Source organism: Echinops telfairi, unplaced genomic scaffold, assembly GCF_000313985.2.
Source record: "Echinops telfairi isolate 266 unplaced genomic scaffold, ASM31398v2 ScPeMD7_7469;HRSCAF=8507_0, whole genome shotgun sequence".
In the NCBI taxonomy this organism is placed as follows: Eukaryota; Metazoa; Chordata; class Mammalia; order Afrosoricida; family Tenrecidae; genus Echinops; species Echinops telfairi.
The window spans coordinates 47,054,429-47,076,576 of NW_022111372.1; the positions used below are offsets into that span (position 1 = coordinate 47,054,429).

At 38.1% G+C, this 22,148-nt stretch overlaps 1 protein-coding gene across 1 annotated transcript in view; it reads right to left on the minus strand.

Moving 5' to 3' along the window:
- The window catches only part of RNF130 (ring finger protein 130), a gene marked incomplete at its 5' end in the record, with an annotated part of 144,532 nt that overhangs the window by 53,889 nt on the left and 68,495 nt on the right, over positions 1-22,148 (minus strand). The window contains one exon of the mRNA XM_045284680.1: positions 5,836-6,086. Within this exon, the coding sequence (XP_045140615.1) occupies positions 5,836-6,086 (251 nt within the window). The remainder of the gene's footprint in view (positions 1-5,835; positions 6,087-22,148) is intronic.

The following is a 22,148-nucleotide window of genomic DNA, read 5'->3' on the forward strand; positions in this document are numbered from 1 at the left end:
TAATCTGATTTTTAAGGTAGAATTGAGGTCGTGATAGTGGGGTGAAGGAAGTACCAAAGAGCTAGAGGAAAGTTGTGTGTTTCATTGGTGCTATACTGCACCCTGATTGGCTCCTTGCTTCCCTGTGACCCCATCTGTGACCAACTGTCTACAGATGGGCATTGGGTCTCCACTCCATGCCCTCCTCTCATTCACCTTGGGTATAGTTTTATTCTGGGTCTTAGATGCCTGATACTTGATCCCATCGACACCTCGTGATCACACAGGCTGGTGTGCTTCTTTCCATGTGAGTTTTGTTGCTTCTGAGCTACATGGCTCCTTGTTTATCTTCAAGCCTGTAAGCCCCCAGATGCTATATCTTTTTTTTTTTTGCACTATGTCTTTTGACAGCCGGGCACAATCAGCTTTCTTCACCACATTTGCTTATGTACCCATTTTGTCTTCAGTGATCATGTCGGGAAGGTGAGCATCACAGAATGCCTTTGACAGCCGGGCACAATCAGCTTTCTTCACCACATTTGCTTATGCACCCATTTTGTCTTCAGTGATCATGTCGGGAAGGTGAGCATCACAGAATGCCTTTGACAGCCGGGCACAATCAACTTTCTTCACCACATTTGCTTATGCACCCATTTTGTCTTCAGTGATCATGTCGGGAAGGTGAGCATCACAGAATGCCAGATTATTAGAACAAAGTGTTCTTGTGTTAAGGGAGTACTTGTGTTGAGGCCAAATGTCACCTGCAACCTTAATTCTTAACATATAGATATGAGTACATAGTTCTAGTCCCCTCTTGTTATCTATGTATTTACATATGTACAAGCCGGTATTTAGGCCGCCACAAATGTCCTTTGCTTCCTGGTTCTTTCCTCTATTTCCTTTTAATTTCCTCTTGTCCCACCATCGTGTTCTGCCTTCATTCGGGTTTAGTAATTCCTCACTGCTACAATGCCCTTGACTGAGCCCCACCAGGCATCCTACGACCTTCCTTCCATTGATTTTAGTTCACTTGTTGTTCCCTTGTCCCTGGGTTGGTCCTCCTCGCCTTCCTTTCTCCCACCTCCCCTTCTCCTGTATCTCCCCAGAACCACTGGTCCCGTTCTTTTCATCTCTGAATTATTTATCCTGCCTATCTTATCTAGATAGACATACAGATACATTAGTAAGTGCAAAACTCAGGCAAAGCCAAATAAAACAACAAAGGAAGTCAAAACTAACAAACCAATAACAACAACAGCAGAAAGCAAGAACAAAATAAGAGAAAACCACTGACAAAAAAGGAAAAGCTAATAGTTCAAAGTTTGTTTGTTGGCCTTTACGAGTGTTTTCCAGTCTAGTCTGATGGATGTCACACTCTGCCTCCCAAGTCTATTTTTGGTATTCCCTGGGGGTTTCATCACTCTGCTCCCCCTGCTACATGCCCTCAGTGTCTCACCCCAGCGTGATGGGGCCAGACCGTGCACTATTCCTACACTGTGTTTCCAGTGCTGTCCCCCACAGCGTCATGGTTCAGTGAAGGACGCTGTATCCTGTGGTGGGCCCAGCCCTACGGTTCTCCCTCTGTGTTGTCTGCTCTGAGAAGGAACATCGTCCTTAGGGCTTGGTGGACCAGGATGTCCTCTTCTCCCTCTCCATCCCTTTGCATTTCTCCTGTGTGCTCTAATCAGACACGCCCCTCCCCAAGCTGTAGCCCCAGTGCTGTCCTCTAAAGTGCATTCTTCTTAGGGTGTGTGTGTGTGTGTGTGTGTGTCCACATAGTCAGGATTGGGGCCATCCCCAAAGACCATTCTATGGTTCCCTGGTACATGCCAGTATGTTGTATTCACATCTTGGCGCACTGGGTTGAAGCCTAATCTCTCTCTCCCTGTGGAGATATAAACAACACCCTCCCCTTGGGTGGATTAGTGGCCTGCTCCCCACTACCCATGTGGTTTTTGTTTTTTATCTCCTTCTTTCCCCATCTTATTTAGTTGGCTGCCGTATGTATCCCTGGATTGGGTTTGGCCCCTGCCACAGTTGCTGGACCTCACCCCAGGGATGTATGTATATAGTAGCTTTTCCCCTATGCCCCGTTTTTGTTTTTTGTTTTAAGCTTAGCTCAGTGGATTCATGTTGAACTTGTCCTTTTGTGCTTGACTTACTTCACTTAGCATGATTTCCTCCAGTACTTCCCATGCAGCAATGTGCTTCATATGTTTATCACTGCATTTTAGGGACGCATAGTATGTATGTACCATTGTATGTATGTACCACAGTTTTTTGATCCATTTGCTTTTTCACGGAAATTTGGGTTGTTTCCAACTCCTTGCAATTATGAACTGGGCTGCGATGAACATTGGAGCACAGACATCTGGCTGTGGCTTGTTTTCTGCCTCTTCTGGATATATGCCCAGTTTGGGGGTTGCTGGGTCATATGGTAGCTTAACCTCCATGTTTTAGAGATCGCCAAATCGATTTCCACAGTGGCTGTACATACCTACAGGACCACCAGCAGTGGACGAGAGTTTCTATCTCCCCACAGCCCCTCCAACACTTGTTACTTTCTGACTTTTTGAATTGAGCTATCTTTGAGGGTATTAGGTGGTTTCAATTTGCATTTTTCTTATGGGCAATGATCAGGAACATTTTCTCATATGTTTATTGGTCATTCAGATTTCTGCCCCTGTGAGACTTCTGTTCAGGTACTTTGCCCACCTCCTCACTAGGCAGTTAAGTTTTTTTCTTACTATAAGCTTGCAAAGTATTGTAGATTTTAGTAATAAGGCCTTTGTCTGATGTGTCATTGCTAGAGATGTTTTCCCAATCTGTGGGTTCGCTTATTACTCTCTTGGTGAATTCTTTCGATGTACACAGGTGATTCATCTTCAGTATATCCCACTTGTCAATTTGTGACTCCTCTGTATTTGTATCCTTCCCTATTTCTGACAGCCTGTGATGCCTCCCATTTCTAAGCCCTCTGTGCATTTTAACAAACTTGTTAAACATTCTTTCAACTTGTCACCTAGTTCAGGCTATATGACTTGCTCCCCTTTCACTGAATTTTTGAAGCAGCTTTATGAGGTTTTAATCTTGGTGCTTCCTTCTGTCAAGTACTTGCAGAAATAAACTTTAAAAATCACCAATTAATTTGGTCTCTGTATTTGGCTAAAATAGTGATAGGCATTCTGGACCTTATCAGCTGGCATCACTTTGGGTCTGCACTTATTAGCAGGCCTGAAACACTGTAACATGTCCTGGTAAACTCTATCCTGAGCTTTTCTGACTGAGAGTACAACTTGTTGAGTTGCTTAATAAACCCTTTAATCATGAATTTTATCTATGAGTTCTGGGTGGCTATTGCAATGAATATTAGCACTCAGAGAGATCAAGTAGAGAAGTAAAATAGAGAACATCAATTCAGATGGCACAGTTGGTTTTTAATATAATTGGTTGTAAAGTTGAACCCTGGCTGCTCATGTAAAATTGTAAAAACAAGTACCCTGCCACAGGGAAAACACCAAACTGAACCACATGCCAGACATCTGCTTAATGCTGATCCTGTTGAAGGACAAACCATTCACTGTAAAATCACAAGTATATTGTATCCTATCACTGTTAAACAATATTACAGATACTATTTTAAATTTGAAGCTTTAGGAAGTACTTTCCAATCTATAAAAAGATATGTATGTTTTTCAGGGAGGTGGAATAGTCCTATGTTAAACTAAAAATAGATGGTTTCTAAAGATAATGTGTAATGAGACTGATCCAGTTCATTACAGAGCAGTTCCTCTTTCCAGTGCAAAATTATCTTTTTCAGTTGGTCTTAACAACACTAACAGTATATAAAACAAAAACAGCACGCTAAAAACTGCCAGTCACTCAGTATACACACTCGCACACAAAGTTGAACAGAGGAGCTACTATTCTGTTGGATAACTGTCACAGGTCATTCAAGGATAAAAGGTACAGTGAAAAGTTATTGAGTTTCAAGAGGGAAAAAGTATGTGTGTTTTTTAATTTACAAAAGATTTTCATGTCCATGTCACCTGAAAACAAAACATGGTCACCACAAAAATAAGTTTGCCTTTCTCTGCTTTCTTCAGACTGAACATTGATGATTTGGGGGAAAGATGCTTGAAAACTTAAATCACACTACAGATGTATCTACAAAGTTATTAGAAGAAAGTCACTGGATCATGAACAAGGAGCATATGCCACAGAGAAAAGCTCTGGCAGTGTATCATGCACACACACAGAAAACTGGGGTTGAGTACACGTAAAACTGGGGAATTCTGAGTAGGATCAATAGGATCAATAGTTGACTCAAAGTCAACTCTCTGGTTGTAATATCTACCACAATTAGGAAAGATTTCGCCATTGGAGGAAGGCAGGTGAAGCATCTATGGGAGCTCTCCATATGCACGTGAAGCCACAGTCATCTCAAAATAAAAAGTTACAAAAAAGTAAAGGATAAAGATACATGTATTCTAAATCTAGTAAATATAGTACATAAAATAACTTAAGTACAAAAGAACTGGCCTGTGCGCTTCAAAAATGTCAATGTCATGAAATAGTGAGAGAGACAAGCTTTTCTTTTCCATAAAGGACACCATTGAGACAAAATCTATGAAATTTGATAACGGTATTGTATCAATGTTAACTTTCTGATTTTGTGGTGAAACTGGGTATGTAAGAGAAGATGCTTATCTTTAGAAAACAGTATTTAAGGGTAAAAGGGTATTATCTCTCAAATTCACACTGAAATAGTTAAAAAGCATAGATAGTGAAAGAGAGATATGGATGGATGGAAATGTGGTTAAATGTAACAAGTGGAGAATCAGGGTGAAGGAAATACTTTGAACTATTCTTAACACTTTTTTTAAAGTGTGAAATTATAAATATCAACAACAACAACAACAGTAACAAATGGTGCCAAGGTCAGGATTTGAACTTGAATCTGTCCTGAAGTCTGTGATCTTTTCACTGTATGAGGATGAACGAAAATTTCAACTCCTCCTTAAAAATGCAGATGTACTTTGGGTAAGGAGAAGGTGGTGGTCTATAAAAATTAGATTCAAACCACTCTGACAGCAATTAATTTCTTAAGCTTTCTACAGAAAATGACTAGGACTGGGACCTAATACCTTGAATCCTGCTCCCTGGGTAGTCAGATATTATGTGTGTAAGCAAATGGAGTACTAAACTAAGAGATCATCATTTCCAAGCCCTGCATTACACAGGGCAGCACACAGCCTTCCCTGTGGTTTATTCATTCAACCACAATTTAATGGGCACTTACTCATGAGTACTGGGCAATGCAAGTGTTGGATGGCTCTCCACTGATAGTGCTCTTGAATTGATTGGTATTTATTTTTCAAACTGTCTTCCTCTACCTCACCCTTACCCCATGTCTGAGGTTAGATATGAGAGATACTCTGTTTTAATTAACTTTTTTTCTGAATAGATTATAGTTCAAAATTCACATGAGACAAATGTCTATCTCAGTCAGCCATCTACCCCTCTCTCCAGAAACAACCTTTCCAGTTAAAAAAGAAATTTTGTGATATTCCTTCTAATTAGCAAAATTAACTAGATTGTACTGTGATACTAAGACATATACTTACCTGGAATATTCCAAGTAATCACTATAAACTTGATAACTTTCTCTTTTAGGCATTTACAATAATCTTATAAAATACTTTTGTACATAAGTTTTCAATGTATTAAAATGACTGAACACTGGTTATAACTTTTTTGAATAAAAAAAGTTTGCTTGTATTTATGATTATAACAGATGTAGATGAATTACGGTTAAGAATTAATCACTATAGAGTATTATTATTGGTAGCTCACCTGATTCCTGTCACGTGCATTTGTGTACCTGATCTTCTGAATGAAGTAGAATATAAGCCATGCGGAAGAAATAATCATCAAAACAAAAAAGGATATTGACACGAAGACTACAGAGCCACGGCTGAAGTTCTTTGGCGGCATACGAGCTCCAACAGCTATTGTCATTTGTACAGTGATGTTTTTCTCCAGATAACTCAAAATATCCTTACCCCTCAATTCTGTAATCATGACAGCAATAATATCTCCAGTGCCTGTAATGTTAAATAAATAAGTATACTCAAGTGACATTTAAAGTTTATGAAAGCATAATATATATTAAAACACTATTTAGAATAAAAAACTGCAAATTTTGCTAACCATAAGGGTTTTACAGATTCAAATTCTCAATGAGGTGAAGTTGTAGCTGGGTATGCCTGTACCAAGTGAGGACAGATACTTTGTTGTGTTGTATAGTACTTAGAATTTTCACAAATGTAAGGCACAAAACAATTATAGTACTAAGAACTATATTAACTTGTCATATAACTATACTTAAAAAGCAGACTATTGAACCAGACAAATATCACAACAGTAACATAGTTATAAAGCAATAGAAATGTGATTAAATTCATGGCAGATTTTCACTGAAAAATATTACATATCTTAAAATACTCTTCAAAAGTCCCAAAGCCCTAAGAAAAGGAAAAAAGCATTATTACCTAGGGTACACATTGGTATTTTTTGGACAAATCATTCTAAGAGACATTTATGGAACATCTATTAGGTGTAGAACAATTGAAAGGAATGGAAAGAAGTACAAGGAGTTTTATAATGTCTCCAAGAAGTACAATATACACCTGATTATAATAAGAATTGCAACAGCAGAACACTAAATGTTGGCACCTATTATTAATAACATATGAAACTAATTTTGGCCTATGTCTAGACTGACTGGAGCACAACCTCTTTTTAATGAGCTCCACAATCCTTATAGAAGTCTAGTCATTCCTGAGACAGGCCCAAGGTTCAACACTCTAGATTCCAATATATATTGGATCCTTGAACAACATAGGTTTGTACTGCACTGGCATTTTTATGGGGATATTTTTTCTAGCTGCTACTGAGATGAGCTCAAGTTTTGAGACTATCTACGTAACTTAAAACGCTGTGTGAGCAGTTCTTCTTTCCAGAAACTGCTCAAACGGAGATCATCAGCATCACATGGCATTTTAAGTAGATATAGCACTTGAATTCATCTCAATAGCCACAGGAAACAACCTGCACATAAGTGAGTTTGTGCAGTTCAAACTCATGTTATACAAGGTCAATTGGCTTCTATAGCACAGTCCAAGAAAGCTGGAAGCTGTGTATGGAGTAGGCCTGTCTGAATGAAAACACGGTATTTTCTACTGAGACAAGTGATAGAAAAGAAGACTACATCAAATCAAAGGTGGAAAACTTGCAAGACCCTTGTGGAAAAACACAGCAGGCCTGTTGCATCCTGGTTCTTTCAGGTTTGACCGTAAAGTTGTCCACAGGTTCTGCTATAAACACAAACTAAAACTCAGGCTGTCCATAAACTGCACTCTGGTTCACCGTATTCCTCCTTCTATTAATTTCCGGAAGGATATAACTAAAAGGCAAATTAATGTATCTCTATGAATAGCATGAAATTACAAGACCTTTTCTCCACTTTCTTTTAAGGAAATAAAGAAACCTTCCCATCACTATTTGCTGCCAGTGGTCGCTCATTCAGGGTCTAAAATTGCTTGTTGTACCATGTAACTTGTACAAGCTGCTTTCCTCAAAGGGGCCACCTAAAGGAGACTGGGCTCAATCTGGGGAAGGAGAGTTAACATCTTGGGAAATAGACAGTTATAACCACTTTTTCAAATTTAAATGAGCTTCGTGCATATAAAGAATGTAAGTCATCCAAACTAAACAAAGCAAGAGAGCAAGCAAAACCTTCCGAATCTGCTCTTTCAAAGACTTCTTGAAAGCTAATATTTGTCTTTTTATGTTTCAATTGCCATAGTGATCTAAAAAGGACACTCCTGTGGCACATGCAGTCAAAACACCACATGTAACAGGAAAATCCATTGATAAAGGAGTTTCATGAAAAAATGTAACACATGGAACATACACTTTTGTAATATCTTATTCAAAATTATTCCAGCCACTTTTCCAGAACATCATTTTATCAAGATGCTGATCAAAAATCCCAAAACAAAAACTACAAAATTAAAGCAAACAACGAAGTTAACATCTAATTATTTTTCTGAAATAAGGGTTCTGATCTGTAAGTTAGAGAAAATCAAAAGAGACTAATCAACCATTTTAAATTTCCATTTAGAAACCTTTGGCTTGTGCTACTAAGATGTTGTTCAACAGGCAATGCTCTGTGGTATAAGATACCAGGTATGGCTATAAAGTAACTGAGACGGATCCCACAAGCTACACATGACAATCAGTCTCATTGCTTTATAATCACACCAGATACAAGCGGTTTTAGAAATCAGTTCTGAGGCTCCCTCTGGAAGACTCAAGCTGGAAAAGGAGTGGGGAAAAGTCCACAGGTAACTGGGGGAGCCAGTCCATGGAATCTCACTCATTCAAGGGTCACTAAGTGAGCTCCAACTAATTTCAACTGGAAAGCTGTTTGGGGAAAGAAGTGTTTAATTATTTCAACCATCCATGCAACAGTATTTATTGAGCACATACTATGATCAAGGTCCTGTTTACCTTTTGAAGAAAGTGGGAAATGATCTGTTCTCGATTGGACGGAGACTGCAGCTACCCTCTTGAGGCAGAGGAGAATGGAAAGGCCCTCGAGAGAGGGGCCAGACAGGCAGTCTCATCATGCGAGTAATAACCTAGGAGACCGGAGAAGCAACAGCAAAGGCGCCTAGGACACCAACTGGTTGAGCAAAGTGGAAAACAACTAACAATTACAGCAACCATTAGAACACTACTGAGCGCTATTTCATTTCAGGTTTGTCACACCTGACTGAAGACCCCTCCCAGAAGAACACTGCCCCCGCCCCCACCCCCCCCAGTTCTAATTTCAGGAGGCATTCATGAACTTTCTTACCTAACCATAGTGCTACCTAAATCTAAACCTACCCCTAGGGTTTTAGGCTACAATTTATTTTATTATTTTTTTTTTTTAGGCTACAATTTAAAAGGATGTCTCAAATGCTTAAATTTTGGGTGGTGGAAACCCCCTCTTCCCAACTTTAGGAGGAGGATATTTAAATCAGAAACTAAAGCTTCAGGATAAAATTAGGGTTAGAGCAAGCCAGGATTGATAAGAGTTAAGAAACAGACTATAAACAATCAACCAGAGATAGCAAATGTTTGGATCATCCATCCCCTAACCACTTCTTCCTAAGCCCTTGGGAATCACTGTTTATAAACCATGGATGCAGCCTCAGAATTCCACACATTTACTATAAACTCACCAGAGATTACAATTAGGAAAAAAACCTATGATCCTTGCTTTCAGCTACTTCTTTGCGAAACTTTCTCCATTATGAAAACTTTCTTGCATTCTTAATGCAAGCCAATGTTTCCTTCCACTGATTGTGTTTGGCTATATTAATAAATTATCTTGATTGTTCTACTTTATTTTGAAATTTTCAAACTCAGAACATTTAAATAAGTATATGAATACTTATTTAACTTTTTGTTTAGATTTGCCAACTTATAACATATGTCACATTTGCATTTTCCATGTATATTTATTTTTGCTCAACCAATCTAATTGAGTAGGGGTGTAAACATCTTAAGATTTGATCCTTAAAAACTTCAGCTTTATCCTTGAAGAACAACATAGTCTATATAATTACAATTCAACACTCATATTCAAGAAATTTAATTGTTAAAATAATGTTCTTTAATTTCATATCCAAATATCCAATGGTTCTGATACTGGCTTTTATTAATTTTGTCTAGCTTTTAATTAATTTATTTTTTAACTTGGGATCCAATCAAGGGTTCTGGGCATTGTTATTAGTTATCATGTCTTATAAGCCTCCTTTAATCTGAAACAGTTCTTCAGTCATTTTTGGTCATTCATGACACTGACCTTCTTAAAGGGTTCACTCAAGGTGCTCTGGAAATGTCCCTCAATTTGTACCATCTTCTCAAGAGTAGAGATCCAAATTGAAGTCTTGGTTAAGAATCGTGCACCGGGGACCGTGCACCCTCCTCAGTGCATCACCTCACAAATCACATGTCGGTCTTTATTGGTGAAAGTACACCTGGTTGCTTGGTTAGTTTGCTGTCAGACAGATTTCTCATGCAAACATACTATTTTCTCTTTTTAATTAATGAGTAACTCGTGGGGTGACACTTTAAGGTTGTGTGAACATCTACTTCCCTCGACAGCTTTCTCTGAATACATTCAACACCCACCAATGCTTGCCGAATAGGTTAATATAGTGGTGTTTGCAAAGTGGTGATTTTTGAAGGCAACAATTTCTTCTACATTATGTACATGAATTCTGAGCATTACTCTATTTTTCTATTCATCTTTAATCTCATTAAAAAATAGACTTGCTGGGTAGGCAGAAATTTTAATAATAAAGAAAGAGCCTCCCACTGTCAACAATCCTACTTTTAATGGGGGGAGGGAGGGGAGAAGAGAAGAGGAAAATATAATAATCCTACTACATAACCCTGACCACAAAGTCAGTTTTGAGGGGCTTGACTAGACTTGAATTCCAGTATGACATTCAGCCTCTTGAACTGCACTTTCCTTTTTCAAAAAATGAGATACTAGTTGCTTCTGGGTTCATGGCAAACAATAAGTGCTAGAGTTGACCGAGTAAACCCTACTTGTCCTATTATTCATAGGATATTACGGAAGGCATTCTGGCACAAAATAACCCCTTCCATAAAATTTTAGTTCTATTTCTTCTCTTAAATTTCACCCTGTTGGCTCAGGAAATGCTCAGCTATGTATCGACAGACAAAAATCCTCCCAGCTATCAAGCGGATTCTACTTATAGCTCAGAGGAATCCACTAGTTGGGCTGTCAGAAACACCTTCTTTTCAATTTGTCTTCCTTCTACCCATTCTTACAATAAATCTTGGGGCAAGTACAGATCAGTGGGGCAGCTGAGACTTTAACCCAGAAAGGTGGATTTTGGAAGAACAGTCAACTGTCTAAGGCACCAGGCTGCAATTGGAACTTGGTTAGAGAGGTGGTTTTACTGTACTCTTCTGGGAAAGTTCTACCTCTATACCAAATGCCGTTAGGGAGATGCTTCATGCCTAACAGATGAACTTGTTTGTTATGTTTATATCACAATTATATAGCTTTGAAATGCCAACATTTTAAGGAAATTTTTTCATTAGAATTATTTAATGGTATTTATTAAAATCTTTTATTTTTTATAAGATCATTTTATTGAGGGGCTTTTACGATTCTTGTTATAATCTATACATCAATTGTTTCAGACATATTTGTACATATATTGCCATCGTTCTTTTCTGGACATTTACTTTCTATTGAGCCCTTGGGATCAGCTCCCCTTTTCTTTCTTTCTTTTTTTTTTTCAGCTCCTCTTTTCTTCCCTCCCTCCCCCTCCCCCTATTTTAAGGAATTTTAAAACCATAAAAAGACAGAAAATTTTAAGAATTTTCCATGAAAAGAGATCAGAAATCTGTGCCACATTAAGTATCTGTAATGATACTTTTATAACTTCTGGTCAGAGTTACTATCTATAGCTTTAGGGTTACTGATGCAGAATTCAGTGCCCTACTTACAGGTAAGGCAGAACACCACATTCTTTAAAATTGAAGAGAGTGAAAACTGCTTTAAAGCTCTGGAAGGACTGCTGCTGAGGGAACAGGCAGGCATGATTTCCTCTAATGCTCTTGCAGTCAAGTTTACAGACGTGCCTGCAGAAGAGACCCTGGGCTAACTGTGTCTACAATGAGTCTTGCATCTGGGTTCTTTTCAAGCTCATTTCCAATGGCTTAAGTCCTTATCAAATATTTCTCTACAGTATTTTAATTTCTTCAAACCTAATCATTTTTCTCTCTACTGATCCTTACAGAACTTGGGTGGGGTAGGGGTGGGGGAGAAACCACATTCTCTTTTGAAATTAATATAATAATACTTTTGACAAAATGTAAATTATAATGTCAATTATAGAATTCTTGCCGATATCTATCAGAGTGATCCTCCTATAACACATATTTGTCACCTCACTTGCTTGTTCAAGAATCTTTGGTGTATCCTTTCCGTCTACTAAATAAAAGTCCAAAACCTGACATTCAGGCATTTGGGAAGCCAAGCAGGCAGGTCAAAAAGTAGCTGACTATTGTGTTACAGTGAATACTCCTTGTCAACCAAATGGAATTTCTTGGTTAAAGTAACAGAAATAGTGGCTCAAGAAATCTATGTGGAATGGATAAGTGAAGCCAGGGAAAGAATTACTGAGAGAAAATAAAGAGGTGGTCCAAGGAGCTGGAACAAACCCCAATTATAGGAAGAGAGAGAGGGATCAAAGGAAGAGGTAATAGTCATACACAGAACACTGGAGTCTGAGACTCAAGAGATATAACAGTTCCAGGAGATGATGAAGTCTAGGAGAGTAGTGAAACAGTCTGAAGATGCAAGAAAAGAATTTTAGCTTTGTGTGCTCACTTTTCACACAAATTCTGAAGTCGCTAGGGCTAATGGCAGAGCTGTGACTGGTTAAGGCCTTCGGTAAATGTGAGAGGCCAGGAAATAAATGACTGTGGTAAGGAAGGACACAAGAATGTAGCACAAGGCACAAGACTTATCACTCAGTTTTGGCTTTTGTAGATGTGCCTTTGTTTGAAAACAGCAATACTGAGCAAGGAAGGCCAGTACCACAATGTCCAGTCAGTCCAGTTCCACAAAGACTCACAACTCAGAATAGCTAGTAATTTTGTTGAAGCATTGACTCTGAACCTCCTGTTAGGGGGCTGACATATGGGAGTTCAATGTGTAAGTCCCTGAGCAATATCAAGTCACGATAATTCCTGAGCATACTAGGCTAGTTTGTCTTGAAAAGTACAAGAGTCTACTAAACCCTCATTCTTTAATTCCTTTTAGTTTGTCAGTCTCACACAGATACAATAAGCCCAGTACTCCAATGTCAAGGTTTATTTTGCCCTGTTCTATTTTCTGACTGTATGTACTCATTAAGTGATTTTTAGGTCTACTTTTTGCCCCCAAGGCATACAAATTAAGGTCCATCCCCTCACCCCCCCGCAAGGCATACAAAATTAAGGCAGGAGCACACATGGAAGCAAAAGTGACTTTTCCTCTTCAAGTAGAGAGATAGAAAGGTGGGGTAGGGATAACAACAAAGAAAATTCACCTGTCAGTACAGTTATAGAATCTTTGATTTAAAAGAGTAATTAGGGGTCATCTAGTTCAAGCTTCAACATAATAATGGGTCATTTCCCGTAGTTGATTCTATCAATAGATAGTTTTAAGTATTGGAAAGGTCTTTCTTATAACTAAGTCTATATCCCTGGAATGCCCATTCATAGCTCTTGGTTTCCTCCTCATAGAGAAGCATCATTGAATAAATGAACTGTATTTCACTTACGACTGGTGTAAAGCACCATCAATTGTAAGGCACATCTTATCTCATGCTTCACTAAGAAAAAAATATCTTGTCACTGGATATAAGAAGTGCCTCTGGATATAAGAAATGTTTTAACTTCAAAGAGTATATCCTAAAATCAATGGACATTCTTCCACACTATAATTCTCTAGGTATTCCATGACATCATCTCTTGGATCCCATCTCAGTGTTTTTTTCATACTATTTCTTCTTCTTACTGTTAGTTGCTGAACAGGTCTCCAACTCACGGCAACATCACATGCAAAGAAAGGAGTGAATTGTTGTCAGGTCTAGGCCACAATCAGATATGGACTGGACCACTGTGGTCAACAGGGTTTCCCCTGGCTGATTTTCATAAGTATATTTCCAGGCCTTTCTTCCTAGTACATCTTAGTCTGAAAGCTCTGCTGAAACCTGTTCAGCATCATAGCAACATGCAAGCTTTCAATGGCAAACGGATGGTGGCTGTGTATGAGGTTCACTGGCTGGGAAGCAAACCTGGGTCTCCCACATGGAAAGGAGAATTCTACCCCTGAAGTACCACTTCCTCATAAATTTTCATAAAGCCCAAAATTATTCATTTAAAAATTCTTTTTGAGCAATCTAAAATTTGCAGAAAAACTGGGAATATCATATAAAAAACCTTCTAAGAACCATCTCAACGTCAAATAGTGTCTTATCTTCCTATAGATCAAAACATGTGCAGTCAAAAAGTACTGCTATAAAACACCATAGAAACCTGTATAAGCAAAAGTACCAAAATGTGAAGCTATTGTTTCCTGCCATATCTTACAGCTAGGTCTATAGTTTTCTGATGTGGTATTTCCATCTCTGTAAACCCTCTCCAAAGAACTGATTTTGATTTACAACAAGTCAAAAACTGCAGTTTTAGGATCCTTGAGGGACTCAAATCGTGTTCCTTGTATACGATCTTTTGAGTTTTCTGTCGTTAGGAGCTGTCGAGTTGGTCATAGCAACATTATGTCCAACAAAACAAAAATGCCAGGTCCTGCTCATCCTTAAGCTCTTCTTAAGTTTGAGCCCACTGTTGCAGCCACTGTCAATCCGTCTTGTTAAAAGTTTTCTTCTTACCAAGCATGAGGCCCTTTTCCAGAACCTAGTCTCTCCTGACAACATTCTGAGGTAGGAGAGAAATTCCACCACTCTTGCTTCTAAGGAGCATTTGGGCTAGACTTCTTCCACAACAACTTTGTCTGTTCTTTTGGTAGTCCATGGTACTTTCACCACAATTCAGATGCATCAATTTTTCCTTGGTCTTCTTTATTCAATGTCCGACATTCACTTGTATATGAGGCAACTGAAAATACTCTGGCTTGGGTCAGGAATACCTACCGTATATACTTGTGTATAAGCTGGGCTTTTCAGCACATTTCTAATGCAGTTTTTGTGGTAAAATTAGGTGCTTTAGCTGATATTTGGGTCGGCTTACACTTGAGTATATACAGTAAGTCCTTAGAGTAATATCCTAGCTTTTTAAACACTTTATGAGGTCTTAGGTAGCAGATTTATCCAAGATAATGGGATGTTTTATCTCTCGACTGCTGCTTCCATGAGTATTGTGGATCCAAGCAAGGCGAAATCCTTGACAAACTTCAACCCTTTCTCATGATGTTTCATATTGATCTAGTTTTCAGGATTTTTGTTTTCTTTACAGTGAGCTGTAATCTATGTTGAAGGCTGAAAATTTTGATCGTCATCACCCAGTGATTCAAGTCTTCATCATTTTCCTCAAGCAAGGTGGGATCATCTGCATATTGCAGGTTGATAGCATGCCTTTCTCTGATCCTGATGCAGCAATTTTCTTCATATAATCTATCTTCTCTGATTATTTTCTCAGCCTATAAGTTTAATAAGTATGGTGAGAGAATACAACCCTGACACATACCTTTCTTGATGGTAAACCAGGCAGTGTTCCCTTGTTCTGTTTGCACAACTGCCTTGACATGAGCACAATGAAGTGTTCTGGAAACTGGTTTTCCTCAAGGCTAACCCCAGTTTGCCATGATCCACATACGAGAATGCCTTGGCATAGTTAATAAAACACAAGTAAACATCTTTCTGGTATTCTATGCTTTTGAGACAAAATCCATATGACATCAGCAATATCCCATGGTTCATATCCTGAATTCAGTATGAACCTGAGGCAGCTTCTTGTCAATGCCCTGCTGCAATTATTATTGGATTATCTTAAGCAAAATATTCTTGCATGTGATATTATGTTATCTCATGTAGGCCACCCAACCCTGAGAGCTGTCTGCACCTTGTCATGTTTCTACTGAACTTGGATCCATGTGACTCTGGACCCACTGGTCTGTGATCTTTCAGCATACTGCTTTACCTGTCTGTGGCACTGGCCTGCACCTATGCAAGCCAGAAGAGGGCTCTGGCTAGCATCAGACCCATGGATTTAAGTTGGACTTGGGTGAGATACCTTCTTGATATAAGATTACTTCTTGTTATAAAGCTCTTTCTTATGCATATGAGCATAAGAGTATATGTATCTGAGTATATGAGTATACATATCACTGGTTTTGTGTCAACCCAACCTAACACATCAGGTCTTCTGCATTAGTGTTCAATGTGTAAAATCTCTTCTTGAAATTCAGGTAAGATATGATGAGTCACATTTTATCTCTTGAGGACTTCTTTTAGTTTTTTTCAGCTTTTCCTTAACTTGCATATGAACAATTGATGTCTGTTCCAGTCAGTCGCTGGCCTGGTTTTAGCTGCTTTTAATGAGCTTCTCCATGTCTCTTTCCAAAGATGTACTCAATTTGATTTCTGCGTATTCCATCTGGCGAAGTCCATATGTGTAGTTGCCCTTGGTGTGCTTGCAAACAGGTATTTACAATAAAGAAGTCATTGGGCTTGCAAGATTTTCTACCATGCAATCTCCAGCTTTGTTTCTATCACCAAGACCGTATTTTCCAACTACTGTTCCTCCCTGTTTGTTCCTAACTTTTGCATTTCAACCACCAATAATTATCAATGCATCTTGATTGCATGTTTGATCAATTCCAGCATAAAAACATTGGTAGAATTCTTCAATTTCTCCATCACTAGCTTTAGTGGTTGGTGTGTAAAGTTGAGTAATAGTTGTACTGAGTTTCAGGAACAAAAAGTGTGAAGGGGGCAAGGTGAGGGCTTTAAGGTGAATGAAGTTAAGATTTCAAATGAAGTTCTAAGACAGCTTTTGCTACCCTTGAAGACTGAGCAAGAGCTGCACTGTCGTGTTTAAATGTGAATGTGTTTAATAAACCCACATATGTAAACTGGAACCCTAACAGGAATATCTTTTGATTTATTCTTGTATTGCAAATACTGACAGAGTCACCTGCTGCTTCAGTGGCACTTCCCAACTTCTGAAAAAACTGACCAGTGAAAACCTTATGGGCAGCAGCAGAATACTGATAAATGCAGTAATACTAGTCCTGTGAATTGGAGGGTCCCCAAGATATGATTAGGGAAGAACTGCCTCCTCAAAGTAGATTCAACTGGAATGATGTGAATAGAGTAAAGCTTTTGGGACCTTCCCTTGCTGATCTGGCACAACTTAAAAGCAGAAGAACAGTTGTAAATATCTGACAACAATTGGAACATGGAAAACACAAAGTATGTATCCACAAAAACTGGAAGTTGTTTAAAAAACGGAAGAATCAGATCATTTAAAAATTTATTTCCTAGGCCTAAGTGAGCGGCAACGATTGATATTGGTAATTTTGAATTGCACAATAATATGATCTACCATGGTAGCAATGAGGAATTGAAGAGGAACAGTGTCACATTCACTGTCAAAAGAACATTTCACACACACACACACACACACACACACACACACAACACCAAAAAAACATTTCAAGACCTATCCTGAAATATAACACTATCAGTGACATGAAAATATTCATACATACTTATAAGGAACACTAGTTCATATGACAATTAATCAAATTATGCACTAACAACTAAAGGCAAAGGTGAATAAACTGAAGATTTTTACCAGCTTCTATAATCTGAAATTGTTCGAACATATAATCAAAATACATTTTAATAACTGATGATTAAAATGTGAGTGTTGGAAAAAAGAAGGATAAGTATCTGGAATATATAGCCCTGGTGGAAGAAATGATGTTAGGAAGTGCACAGAATTTTGCAAGACCATCAACTTATTTACTGAAAATACTTTTTCTAAAAACAACAAAAAGGCAACTACATGTGGATCTCACTGAATAAAATGCATATGAATTAAATAAACTAAATGATTTGAGTAGCGATTATGGTGAAACTCACTATAATGCGGCAGAACAAGGCTAAAGGCTGACTGCAGAATAGACCATCAATTGCTTATATTCAGTTATTGTTGAAGCTAAAGAAAGCTAAATGGTTCACAAGAGCTAAAGGACAACCATGGGTATAACCTGCATATATTTAGAGAGCATTTCAAGAATAGAACTGATGCACTGAACACTAATGACTGAAGACCAGATGAGCTTTGAAAAGACATCATACGTGAAGGAAAAGGTCATTAAAAAGAGAGAAAAGAAAAAAAGTATCAAAAGAAACTCTGAAACTTGCTCTTGAAGACAACACAATACAACACAACACAATACAACTCAACACTGCTAGTTCAAAGTGCAGATGATTTGAAGCACTTACTGATGAAATGAAAATACTACTGCCTTCAGTATGGATTATACTTCAACATAAAGAAAATTAAAATTCTCCCAACTCAACCAGTAAGCAACACCATGATAAACAGAGAAATGATTGAAGCTGTCAAGAATTTAATTTTCCATGGAGAAACACTGTGGTAGTTATAAAATTCCATGTCAACTTGAAGACACATAAAAGTGTAGGCATAGTATTCAACCTGTCAATCAGATCACAGCCTGATAGTACCTCCTTATAAGTGTGGCCTTCTCATAACAGGGCCCAGGGAGCCCCTGTGGTCCCCTCTGCCTTGACTTGCCTGCTTGCTGGATACCCTGAGACTTGCTGGAGCCCTACGATGTTTTCCACTGACTTTGGATCCACATGACTGCACCCACTGGCCTGTGACATTCCTGCATTCTGCATCATTGCATAGGACTGTGTGTAAGTCTGAAGAGAGACTTATGGACTGTGACCAGACTTAAAGGCTTGAGGAGCACTGGGCTGGGATGTGTTCTTGATAAACAATTACTTCTTGATATAAAATTCTCTCTTATACATATATGAGTGTTGCTGAATTTGTTTCTTCAATCGACCTGTCCTAACACAAAACACTATAATGGGAGCAGCAGTCAAGAAATCAAACAACAAATTGCATTGGGCAAATTTGCTGTAAAATCCTCTTTAAAGTGTTAAAAAAGAAAAGGTGTCACTTTGAAGACTAAGGTGTACTTGACAACCAAGTCATTTAAATTGTGTCATATGCATGCATGCAAAAGCTGGACAAAGATTAAGGAAGACATAAGAAAAGTACTTGCTATCAAGTTGATTCTGACTCATAGAGAACCTATAGGACAGAATAGAACTGACCTGTGGGTTTCTGAGACTGTAACTCTTTTTAAAAAATCATTGTATTGGGGTTCTTACAGCTCTTATCACAATCCATACATACATGCATTGTGTCAAGCACATTTGTACATATGTTGCCATCATAATTTTCAAAGTATCTTATTTTTACTTGAGCCCTTGGTATCAGCTCATTTCCCATGCTCCCTCATGATCCCTTGATAATTTATAAATTATTATTTTGTTCATGTCTTAACGCTCACCACTGTCTCCCTTCGCCCACTTTTCCATTGTCCAGAAACTCAACAATGGTTTCAAACTATTGACCTTGTTGTTAGCAGCCAAATGCAGAACCAACTATGCCATCAGGACTCCTAAAGAAGAACCGGTGTGTTTGCATTATGGTATTGGCTAAGAATACTGAATATTCTATGGGCTACTCGAAAAAAGAACACATCAATCTTGGAAGATGTACAGCCAAAGGCTCCTTTGAAGCAAGGGCCAAGACACTAGGTTGCCAGTAACTTAGAAATGATTTTAGCAGAAACAGTGGCTGGAGAAGACCATCACACTTGCGAGAGTGTCCGAAAAGCAGAAAACAGAATGACAGAACACCTACAATAATGGGCTCAAACACATAAAAATTGTAAGGACAGTGCAGGATCAGTCCGTGTTTCATTTTGTTGCTACCTAGGGTCCCTGTGAATCGGAATGAATAGATGGCACATATCAACAAAGGCGTTTTGCAATGTCTTTGTGATTTATCTTTACGGATTTTCATATAACATGATCTCTTTATATTCAAAAATAACTTCCCCATATTTCACCAAATGTGATATTTCTCTATTTATAGTTAGATAATAGGTACAGAGGTAAATACAATTTTTTTTTAAAAAAAAGAATGTGATGAAAAATGTTGATGGTCCATCTAACTGATTTCGTTCAACCAAAGAATTGCAAGAAGGCATTTGATACTGATATAAAGAATGAACAGCAACATTAGTATTTAGTTTCTTATCTTTCTAAATGATCAGATCTGATTTTTAACAATGGAGATTCTCATAGCTGACATAGATAAAACTATAAACAGCACTCCAATTTGACAGTAATGTAACACAATTTACGACTGCTAACAATAATAGTAAAGTCTACATAAATTTTTTAGAACCAAGAAAAATAAATCCTTAATTTTCAAACAAATGTGCATCATTTTAAACTATCCAAGAGCCCATAACTTCCCCTTTTTACTACCACACATCCGCTACCTGCATTACAGGGAACTTTTTCTGCTAACTAGAGGTAACAAGTCAAGCCACAAATGGAACGGCCTTTCCTGCCAATGATGTCATGGACACTGCAGGGGAAGTGTCCTTCAGTCACCAATTGAAGGGCAATCGTCAGAAAAGCACAACCAAGTCCCTGAAACACCACTGACAGAAGAAACACAATATTTATACTCAAAAATGTGATAATTTAAAATTGGCTATAAAATATAGCCTTAGATGGAAAGAAAAGTTTAGCAATAAAATATCTTCATGAAATAATTTTAATGCAGCTATATTTATTTCATTCAAGGCATTTTGCTGACTTCTGCAGTGAACAGAAAGATGAGAAGGACACAAACCTGGACATATGGAAGCTGGCAATCCTTTCCCTACAGTCAGAGCAAAATGCACATTATGCCTGGTGACATGAAAGGGGCAGGGTAAGACTGTCAAAGAGGTACAAAACGCACTTTGGAGAATGTAAATTCCATGATGACTGTGGTCAGGTTTCCTTCTTTCTTACTCTGAACAATTCATATTACAATGCTGCGCACTGAGGGGCTAATCCAATGTTCTTTTGCAAAAGGAGACTTGAACTGACAGAATTTGGAGTTTAGGGCAGATGAACCCCAGAAATCAGTGTCTTTACAAGGTCATAAGTCAGTGGTTCTCAACCTTCCTAAGGCTGTGACCCCTTAATACAGTTCTTCAAGTAGTGGTGACCCCCCGGCCATAAAAATTATTTTCGTTGCTACTTCATAACTGTAATTTTGCTGTTATGAATCGGGCAAGCCCTGTAAAAGGGTCGTTGGACTCCCAAAGGGGTCATGACCCACAGGTTGAGAACTGCTGCTGTAAGTGATTTTGATGCAGGACCCCTGACTCTTTAGCATTGCCCTGAATGGTGAGAAGGGTATCTCTGGTGGGAGCACACAACAAAAGGCACATTAATGAGTGAGCATGGGAAGGGATTCTTGAAGAATAAAATGTTTTTGCCTAGAGTAAAAGCAAAAACAGAAGAGTGACAGGGCATAGAAAAGTTAAAAGAATCCTATCAAAGAACGCTTGCCAAGAAGATGAGAGCCAGAAGGCTTCTGTTGGTGTGTATGCTCACTCTGTGCTACTGACCCTGCCTGCACTCCTGAAAGAGAATCTTTCTCCATTCACCATCTCTCTGACCTTTTCAACAAGATTACTTTTTATAACATGGGTGGGCCTCATCCAATCTGTCAAAACCCATAAAAGCAAAAACTTGAGGTTTGCTTTGAAAGAAGTTATTCTGCCTCAGGACTGTAGTATATAAACTCCTGCCTGAATTTCCAGCATGCTGGGTCACTCTACAAATTTCAGAAATCAATTGTGTGATATTTTAATGTTTTATTTTTATATATTTTATAGATATACTTTTATATCAATATAAATTGGTTGTTTCTCTGAAGAACACTAATTGATAGAGCATGTTGCCATGAATTTTAAAGCAAAGTAGGTATGTTTATTTTTACATTTTTCTTGCCCACCTTTTTATAGAATTCTATCCTTATACAGTATTTTAATTTCTACTCCTAATACATAAAGGATATGTAGTTCCAAACACTTTTAGTTTAGGAATACTAATTTTGTGTTATTCTTTAAGTTCAGAATAAAATGAATAAAAGCTTTAATGAGGCATACTTTATATGCCTTAAAGTTCACATTTTCTAAGTGTACAATTCACTAACTTTAGTACATGTATAGGAATATGCAACTTTCCTTATCCTCAAAAGTTCCCTCATGCCCATTTGCAGTTAATGCCCATGCCTAGTCCTAGTCCTAAAATATGTATGAATCTACTTTTTGTCTCTATTAATTTAACCTCTTATAAGAGGAGTCATACAATATTCAGCCTTTTCCTCCACTTAAGTACTCCCTCAATGCAACAATACTTTCTTCTATTAAATTGGCA